This window comes from Microtus ochrogaster, linkage group LG1, assembly GCF_000317375.1.
Source record: "Microtus ochrogaster isolate Prairie Vole_2 linkage group LG1, MicOch1.0, whole genome shotgun sequence".
Classification (NCBI taxonomy): domain Eukaryota; kingdom Metazoa; phylum Chordata; class Mammalia; order Rodentia; family Cricetidae; genus Microtus; species Microtus ochrogaster.
In genome coordinates, this window is record NC_022027.1 from 54,318,767 (window position 1) to 54,329,282 (window position 10,516).

A 10,516-nucleotide genomic window follows, 5' to 3' on the forward strand; every position below is an offset into this window, starting at 1 on the left:
ATGAATATTGATGCTTATGAATGAGTATATTTAAAATAAACGCACCTTATTCTTCTGAGACAGGACAAGATTTCCAGGATGAATTTATAAACAAAACTTTTAGGACAAATTTGTTTGCTTGTTTGTTTTAAAGTCAGCAAAGAGGACGGGGTCCAAGAGAAGAGAAGCAAAGTGTCCATCTCCTGGAACACTCACACTAACCACTCAGCGGCCTCTTCCCAGAATGCCCCCCTCCAAACGTCTAGCTGGAAAGGGGTCTCACTATTTTTGCTCTTGTCAATTGTAGGTTCTAAGTTTGAGACTTAAGTTGGATGTTTTTTCTTTGAATTCATTTCAGTTTTGAGAACATGTATATTTAGCTCCATTCAGTCTGCTCTGTGGTAGGATAAGGAGTTGCTTCTTAAGTCTGAAAAAAATTCTATGAATTTTCTTCTTCTAGAACTCACTCATACACTTTTAGACCAGAATCATATAAATATATAATATACTTCATATTATATATATTAATTTAATAGGCAATTACTTTCATAGAGAGGAACATTCTTTTGAAAGGAAGAAAAACAAAGGAAAAATATATTTGTATCCATATTAAATTCTTATAAGACTATGGCAATGAAAAGCCATTCGATGTCTATGCTGTGTATGAAGCACAAACAAAATCTCTGTGTGAATTGTTGAAGCTATGAACAGTGCAAAATCATGCATAGCCTGTCAAAAAACTGCATAGCCTGTCAACTGTCAAATTTGCTGAATCTATCACAGACTTAATAGAATATCTAAGCTGCAAATGAGAATTTTACCTTTCTTCCCGCCTTCTCTCTTTTCTACCATTTGTATTTTGGTTCACTTCTGTTTACTGCTTTTCTTTTCTGACTTTCATCCCCTTATTAGTTTTGTCCCTTGTCACCCAAACCCTCACCACCAATGAAACTGGTGTCCCAGCTGTGTATAACGTCTAGAGAAATACATCCTGTGGTCCTTAAACCTCACTTCTGTCATTTCCCTCTATGATTTTGTGTGTCCATTAGATAAACCACAGAAGACTTGGTCAGGAAACCAACAGGCATCAGGGGGCAGAAGCACCTGCTCCTCCTGGGTTTCAGACAGTTGTCGTTAACAGGAGGTGAGACAGGCATAAAGACAGTGGGCTAAGCACCTTGCAGAATTTGGTAGTATTCATGCTGACATTATGTGTCCCTATAGTACCCTGGCCTTCATTAGCCAAATATCCTACATCATTTCTGGCTTTTCTACTTGCTGATTATATAACCTAGGGAAAAACCCCAAAGCACTTTGTCTCGTCACAAAAAACTATGATGATAATAATATTACCTACATCACAGTTGTTGCTGGGATTAGATTAGTTAGTATAACGCTTGGATGCAGGGAAAGAGGCCAAAAAACTTCAATTTCATTGGAGCAATTTGTCACTAAAACCATAATGGAGCTGGGTTTGAGCTTAGGTGTGTTTCAGTCCATGACTATGAGGGTTATAGTGATCAAATATTCTAAAGTTCAGTTAGATGGCTCCAAATGAACTGTCGTTCTCTTCACATACAATAGCTTGAAGCTCCTACAAGTCTTTAAAAGCAACTCAGGATCCTTGGGAGAAAGCCATAGAACTTGTACAAAACAAGAAGAATTTGGCCTAAATTAGAAAAACCATCATTGTCCAAACCAAAACTGTGTTAGGGATATACTGCTCATTTTTCTGCTTTCTTTTATTATTTTTTATTTTATTTTTGCCTATTTGAGTTTGGGGAAATCAGAGATTTGTACATAAAATTTATTACATATTATTTATGCATAAATAGCTCTTATCATAAAGTATAAGTCTAAAAACTTACATAATCTTTTACTGGTATATTTAAACATAAACCTAATATGAGTCATCCCACGAGGCGTTATTATATTTTTAGATCAAATAAAACCTCCCTATTATGAACATGAATTACAGTTTGATTTTAGCTGCTACCACTAAGGAAAGGAAGAACGAGCTCAATGTCCGGAAAGGAAGAACAGACTCAATGTCCTAACAATTTAAGAGAAATCTTCATCCAAATTAAAACCACAACACATTCTTCAAAAGTATCTTCTGAATATTTTCCCATTTCAATAAGAAGTAACTTCAGTTTTCCTATAACAAGGCAAAATCATCCTGCAGTCTGAGTCTCCTGGCGCGAGCTTCTCTGGTGCTAACTTCCCCCACACAGCCAGTCCAATTGGCTTTCTGCTGAGACCATGCTGAACATGACCGCCTTTCCTTGCTCCTCTACCTCTGTCTGCCTGGAGCCCCGCTGGCCTTTGTTTCGATCACTGCAGGAACTCTGGGCTGCCTTCTGTACTCTGTCCCGACTTCACGACTTCAGTCTCAGCTCTGTTCAAAACCTCTAGCAGCTTTCTTGACTTGGAATTAAATTAAATTAAATTAATAATTAATTAAATTTCACCTATTTATTTCTATTTGGTAGTACTGAGACTGAATCCAAGGTCCTATGTAGAGTAGGCCAGCCCCTCTATGTCACAGCTCCAAACCAACCCTGAAAGGGCTTTACCTCTTAGGGCAGAGCGCACAGACCTGCAGGTCCCTGGTCCTCGCTATCTAATTCCTGTCTCACTGCGTTTGCTGTTGTTTCCCTTGCTCAGTTTTTCCAGCTAAGCGGCTTCTTTGTATCTAATTGACTTCTGGAAATAGCCAGCAAGCCCCTGTTCCAGAGCTGGATCTTCCTAGACCTTCTGTCTGGAATGTTCTCCTATGCAAAGTCATGGGGTTGCTTAGTCTGTTTACACGACTGTAACAGACTACCTCACACTTGGTATCTAAAGAGAACAAAGGTTGGCATCTCACTGTGCTGACTTCTTGTGGCTTTGGAGGGTTGGGAAGTTTAAGATAAAGAAGGTGCTGGAAGGTTCACTGTTGAGTGGAAGATAATTTTACCACCATCCAATACGGTGTCTCGTGACTTCCTCCTGGGGGTGTGGTGAGGAGGATGAAAGTCATGTGTTCACGTGACAGACAGGTGGACTGCGAGAAGTCTAGGTCATTTTACTCAGGAAAGTTCTCACCTGATAACTTAGATTCTAAAGCTCTATCCTATCTCATGGGAGTTTTAGTTTCACAGTATAAATTTTGGAGCATAACACACATTTAAGCCATATCAAAGACTTTACTCAAAAGTCACATTTGCAGTGAGGACCTCTGAGGATGCTCTACGTAAAATTTCAGTCCCGTCTCCTTCCTCCCAGTGTTTGAGATCTCCCCCTACAGTGTTCCACTTCAACTTCATCCACAACACCATCTAATAGATAGAACGTAGTTTGTTGTCTGATTCCTTCCTCAGGTGGTAAGTCCCATGAGACAGGATGAGTTTCTGTTTCATCCACTGAGGCTTCTCCAATGCCTGCCATGGAGTAGACACTCAGAATGTAGTTGTTAACAGATTCTGAATCCCATTCAGACACAATGAAAACTACAAATTTACTTAATAAAATGCCTTCCATTCATAAATTTGTTGGTTTACAAATATTTTCTATTTGTAAATATGCAAGCTATTCACCCAGTCCTAGTTAATAGTTCTGAAATCAATTTTAATTATCTGGCAGCATAATGTCCAAACTGTGATATTTATAATTTTTTGTTTATTCTACTCCCTGGAACATTTGATAGCAGCTTTTCACCACAAGAACATTTTTAGATTAAAATTACCTTGCCCCCTGCGGTCATCCGTGGGCACTTGTGACAGACGCCTCACTGGCGCTGAGTGGGCCATGCTGATTGGACACTGGGGGGCTCTAACAAACTTTAAATTTCAGCAAATGCCCAGGGACTGCTGAGCCTGAAGAAGCCGAGCTTTGCCAAAGGTCAATGACACCAGGTAACTTGTCTCTCGCTGCTCCTCACAGAGAATTGCTTGCTATTGAAAGCGCTTGCTTAAGTTTTCAGTCCCCTCCCTGTCCTGGTCTGGTTAATTGAAAATTAGAGCAGCGGGGACTATTCTCAGCTGAGCACTGTTGTCCAAATTCAGTGCTTTGTTCTATACAATAGGTGAGGTGCTAGACATCATTAACTCAACTCCGTGTCTTGGCAGAAAATTGGCCTGCGGGCTGCCTGTCATTATCATCAAAATCCGAGGTAACTGGTAGCAGGACTCCATTTGAGAACCCAGACACAGGAGAAGCCAGCTGTGCTTCTCTTTACAAACACTGCACTGAGGCGTCTACCAGCAATGAGCTACTTGACAAATGTGTAGCCTGCCCTTGTCTACAAGGCCTAGAAGTCAAAATTATAGCTTGAATTTCAATTTAGATCCTTAAGGTAATGTTAAGTTAGAAGACTACATAATAGGATTTTACAATATATCTTGGTTGCATTATTCTGTTGAGTATGCTTTTACTATGAAATGTTTAAATGTTGTAAGAACATTTAAAATACTTTGCCCATAAAAGTACTTCTCCAACAAATCACATTATTTCCATATTGGCTGTTAAATGTTTATGTGTTAGTAAAATATTTCATGTTCACCAAGACCAACAGATTGGTATCTAGAGCCGTGCTGGAAGTTTTCTTTGTAATTGCTCCTTGAGCTAGCTGAGCTCACTAGGTCCTAGTGAAATATCTATCACACTATACACATGTGTTTTACTCTGTAACTAAACGCTAGGGTTCCAAAGATTACTCTATTGAAATTTATATAACATAGGGTCTTTTTAAAGTTGACTGCATGTGGCTTTTATTAAATTGAATGGACGAACAGAATCTTACTTGAGGTGGCATAGAGTTTTGGTTAGGAGTACCAGTTCTGTAGCTTCTTTGCAAGAATACCAGCACCAGTTCTGCTCATCAATAGTCATTTCTGAGTCTGCTTCCTTCCTCGTCTATAAAACTGGTAAAGCCACCTAGCTCATAACTTTGTTGTGGGATTCAAATAAAGAAACACATGTAAAATTCTCAGAATGATGTTTATCTCCTTTTAATATTTAGTACATACTTTTGCTTACAGTAAAAATTGCTCCAGTGGTTTCTTTCTCTGGCCCTGACAGTGACGAATTCAGACATATTGCTAGTGGGTGTGAAGATGTGCACTAGGGTGCTAGCCTGGGATCGATAAGATTCCATTCCTCACCTTTATATCTGCCATCTCGACACACTAAATGATTCAGTTATGAGCTGATATGTTGCCCTACTGTTACTTTCAACCATACAAGCATTTAATGATAATTTACTAAGCACATGGGGAAAATGCAAATAATTATGTCTGTAAAATTAATTTCTATTAATTGATTAGCAGATTAATTATATTTGATGATTTTTGGTTTTACATGATAATAATCAGACATTAAAATAGATTAAAATATTAACCCTTAACTATGAACTAATTGTGCAAACTACATATATTTGTGTAGATGATAATTGTATAGATATAAATATATACAAGGTATGTAATCTATATATTAAAAGGAAATTAACTTCTCAGGGAAGGATGTTGCATATGTGTGTGTTCATGCCTGCAGCTCCTAACTGGCTTTCTTAAGAGAGGTGTCATGACTTTTTCAGGGAGACTTGTGAAGATGCAGACTGTGGTCATGTGCGTAGGACTGCTCCTCTTCAGTGTGACCTGGGCAGCACCAGTAAGCATTTACAAATTAATTTACATGTCACATAATCTCTCTCTCTCTCTCTCTCTCTCTCTCTCTCTCTCTCTCTGTCTCTTTCTGTCTGTCTGTCTCTCTGTCTCTTTCTGTCTGTCTCTGTCTCTGTCTCTCTCTCTCGTTTTCAAGCAGTGTTTGTTAAAATGTGAAGCTCTGAGCGTGCACATCAGAAGCCTGCCACATAGGAGGGTGCCATGTTGTTTTATTACGAATCTCTGAGAAAATGAGTACCCAGTCACAGCGTTGCAAGTCAGCCCGGATTAGTGAGCTATGCTCAAAAACTGAAACCATCATGTATCAAAAAGAACTTGGTAATATTTTACCAGAGCCTTGAGGAACTTCACATGAATGTGTAAAGCTAGCTAAGTGCATTTTGCAAAGAGCTGGCTCTGGGAGGGGACTCTATCTGGCAGCATCTTGTCGAACATGTTCTTTGATGAGACTAACATGGAACCGATGCCCATGATCTCACCTAGATCAGGCTTCTATTGCCTCTCGTGACTTTTCTTCTTCTGACTCACCGGTTGAGCACTCAGGATGTGACCAATTTATCCTGTGACAAAGTTGGGCACTACAGACTTTTTCTGCAACTCAGACCCGGAGCTAATTAGATAACGTCTTACCGGCATCCTAGCTCCCAGAGTAACCTTGTGGGTTGAGTAACTATGGAAACAAGTACTCACTCCATTGCTGACCATACTTAAACATAGGTCCCGAGTGAGTGGGAGAGCTGTTGGGTAACCAGACAGGCAGGATGAACCATCTGGTGAAGGAGCAGAAATGAGGGAATCTCACTAACCCCTTCGTGCACAGCCCTTACACTGCGGTAAGAGCTGTGCCTACCGAACCAGCCAGTCCCACCTGATCCCCATGGGGCCAGTCAGGACCATACAGGCTTGCACTGAAGTGGTCAAGTGGGTCTTGCTGACCGACTCAGTCCAACCAACGAAAGCTGAGTTATTTTGAGCCGCACATTCCAGGGAAGAGCTGAAGTGTCCTTTCTAACCAGCTTCCAGTAAAGTGCCAGGCCAACATCAATCAGGTGACCTCCAGTCAGAAGAGGCTGCCAGCTTTCCTTCTCAGGGAAGACGATGTCATACCCATTACAGGGCCGCTGTCAAGTTCAGTGCAACTGCCAAGTGGGTGTCAGAGGAGTAGGGAGGACTGCAGATTTTAAATTAAAGAGTCTTAGTAGGGTGACAGGGACAAAATCGGGTACTGTGAATTGTAGTGTCATCTTTTCTCACAGATGTATAGATTCCATTTTAACAGTTACCTCAGTTATCTGATCATAGGCTGCTGGTATAAAAATGAGCATATAGTAAGCCATGTGCATGTGTCATAGTTATGACCTGGATTCAAACAGTTTTAAAGTGTGAGAAAAGAGAAGAGGGAGATCAAGCAGTGATATTCGATCACTATCCATCAAACGCAGTTCAGTGCGGGAGGCTTTAGTCCAAGTCACAATGAATCAGAACCTATATGGGGTTAATCTATGTCACAAGTACATGTTTTAACACAAACATAAATGAGCATGCTCTGTTAGAAAACACTCATGCTATATTATGTCCTATTTTTATACCTAGCCAAGTTATTTCTATATTCTTCCTTTGCTAACTAGGAAATTCTCTGCAAATACACTGTGTCCTAGAAATAGAAGATGTTATTGACAAACCAATTGTTTGTTTCTGGAATGAAGCAGAATAGTAGACCAATTAATGAGATACTTTCACTAACCACTTGAGTTTATATTTCTGTGATTTTTTTTAAAATTTTTATCAATTAGAGTAGAGACACATAAACAAGATCCCAAGTCTTTGTGTGTTGTTCAGGATAAGCACTCTTTAGGCCAATAGGGCAGGTGAGTGAGGTGGTCCTTCGACTGCTTGTCTTGTTTTAAATCTCCTCTGGGACATCTCTCTCGTCGGTGGCTGGTCCATCATGGTGCTGACTTCCACTTTCGCACACACAGGACACTGCATAGCCACTCATTTGTCCCCTTTGCCACATCAGTGAGAAGTGAGAAGTTTCCAAAGGAAATAGAGAAACGGAAACACTAAGATTGGAAGAATCTTACACTATGCTGTTCACAGAAAACTTGTCCCAGAATTCTTAGGTCCTTTGTTTTGTGTGACATCTCACAAGGCCTCCACTCCAAGACCCAAGACAACTACCTGTATGTGTTCCTTTGTGTCTGGTCTTTATGTATTTCAGTAACCCTCAGCAGACGAGCCACCTACCCTCAAGAAAAAAATCAACACTTCCACACTGATCATTCTTTCTCGCCTGAGCAAAGCGGTGTGCCATGTGATTGACAAGGCATCACTGTGCACCTTCGCAGGGCTGCGGTGGGTGACCAGGCATCGCTGTGCACCTTCGCACGGCTGCGGTGGGCGACAAGGCATAGCTGTGCACCCTTACATGCAGGGCTGCAGTGGGTGTGTGTCTTTACAGGCAGAACTGATGTCGGCGCTGTAGTTCTTTGGCACCATCATATTGTAACACAGGTGTTGGCTTTCGCCATCACCACACTTCCTGAACTTGGAGTTACCTCTTACACTAAACCTCTCGGGTTTGCACTTGAAAACGTCTTTCCTGTGCGTTCCAATGACCATGACTCCCATTCTGGAGCCCCAGGCCTGCCTTTCCCCTTCCATGCTGTGGGAAGGCTGCTTCATGCTGAAATCTGATTCCATGGCCGAGATGGCACTGCCATCTAGTGGGGAGGAAAATGATGTTTTCTTCCCTAACATACAGAGAAGTGGGTCTGAGCCTCTTTCAGTCAGAATGATTTTTCACATTAATATAATCCAGTGAAAGAAAAAGAAAGTAGACATTTGTTGTTCTAAGAAATGAATGAAAGAAAGTTCTATTTGGTGGAGTTGAGTCGCTGGTCTCCTTGCAGAATTTCACCCAGAGACTGAAAGCCAGGCAGGGCTGTGTAGAACAACAGAGGGCAAACAGAATCATTCTTCCCAAATAACTATTTTAGCTCTGTAAAGAAAGAAAGAGCAATGAGAGAACATTTTAATTACCAAAATGTCTTTGGGTTCTTAGGCAAGGGTGTACAGTGTCCAGCAGAATCGTGACACATGCTAGTCCATTGTAATTCCTACAACAGATAATTAAACATGTCCACATATTGATGTTCTTGTCCCAGTGTGATGCCATCCTTGAAATCACAATTTTCAGAGGGATAAGGAAGAGTTCTGGGACATTTTTATTAGCAAACGCTATTCCCCATGTGTGCGGTATATGAAAGCAAACCAATACTGAAGGAGGGAGGAGGCTGGTTAACAGGCTTCCATAGAGAATTGGCTTCACGTGGAATTAGTTTTCCACATGCATCAAGAAAGCTATCAATATAAGAAATACTATCAAGATCTGCATGACACCAAATTACAGCTAATCTCGGCCATGGTTTGTCCTGGAAATCCCAGTTCTATGTCCTGAAACTCTCAGCTGAAAATAACAAGGGTCTGAATATCAAACTTAAAAGCCAGAATGCTCAAGGGGCGGTACCAGCTGGACCTCAGCCATGGGCACGGGGAAACCTGTCTTTCCTCTCATGGCTTCTCCACCCTACTCTGGAAGTGCCTCCCAATGTTGCAATTCCACTGAAATATTGATTCACCGTGGTATGACAAACAATTGACAGGGACATGCAGGAAAATATATTTCAAGATGTAAACAAAAGAGAGCCCATGAGGTGGCTGTCTTCTAGGGCAGCCAACACTTGCCCTCCAGTGGTTCTAAGAAGTACTACCAATTGTCAGATGCAAAATTAGACTTCTCTCAAATTAAAAAGAAATATTCTGTAGTATTAGGAAGAAATACAAAAAAATTAAGACAAAAACCACTTTAATGTAATGGTGTATGTTTTTGCATCATTTATAAGGGTCACCATGAAAACATGTCTACTCTGAAAGTAGCATAAAGGCCAAGGAAAGACCCTCCCATGACCGTCTGGACTAGCAAGGGGGCTCAGCAGGGACAAAGTGCTCTGGCATTCCCAGCTGTGGATGTTGCCTTTCTTCCCTGCCCGACACTTGTCAGGTTCTGAAGCCAGGGTGCTACGCAACTGCGTTCCATGCCTCTCCTTACCCCCATCCACTGTTTCGGCCCAAGCCGTGTTCTGACTCAGGACTTACTTCTGCAAATGTGGCCTTTGTGGGCCTCCAGGGCCTGCAATGGTCATTTCACTGTGCTTCGGTAGCACTGCTTTTCACGGGGGGTTTTCTGAGCATGTCCTACCATGTGCTGGGACTGTGCAGATTTCCAGGGGAAGGAAGTTACTATCACAGACCGTCTTGTCAAGAGTGACGCACATCTCCATATCTTAAACTCCTCCCACAGATGACTTCATCCATGTCCACTTTCATCGAAGAGGAAGAGGGAGGCACTTGTCCACGGGGGTGACAATAATTCTTTCACTCAGTAGCTTCTTGCAGAATTGCACGTAGAACTGCACACAGCTTAAAATACCTCCAACCGAAGGACGATTTACTTTTCCAAATCTGGCTTCATTTCCCCTGGAATTGAGAATTTTCCTGTAGAATTTTATTTACCTCAGCTAGGTCTTCTTCGTACGGCCATTTCTAAGGCAGTTAGCTAATTTTGGTTCTGGGGCAACATGTTTTCAGCACTTCCTGCTGTGTGAGTTATAACGCCAATTGAACCAACCGAGAAAGCACAACTCCTCTCTCAGAACATGAAGACAGAAAAGAGACATTGAAATGAGAACCCAAGACAGGTCATGGAAAGGGTCATGTGAGTGGCACCAGGGGGAAAAAAACATACAATGGGACGGGAGTGGAAAGAAGTCAGTTCCAGGCTGGTGTTCAGGGAGACCTACACAATGGGAACC

General features: G+C 41.5%; 1 protein-coding gene across 1 annotated transcript in view; it reads left to right on the forward strand.

The window, feature by feature from the left end:
* Positions 1–5,541: 5,541 nt before the first annotated feature.
* Positions 5,542–10,516, forward strand: part of Mepe (matrix extracellular phosphoglycoprotein) — an 8,058-nt gene continuing 3,083 nt past the window's right edge. Inside the window, exon 1 of the mRNA XM_005359589.1 lies at positions 5,542–5,628. Within this exon, the coding sequence (XP_005359646.1) occupies positions 5,542–5,628 (87 nt within the window). The remainder of the gene's footprint in view (positions 5,629–10,516) is intronic.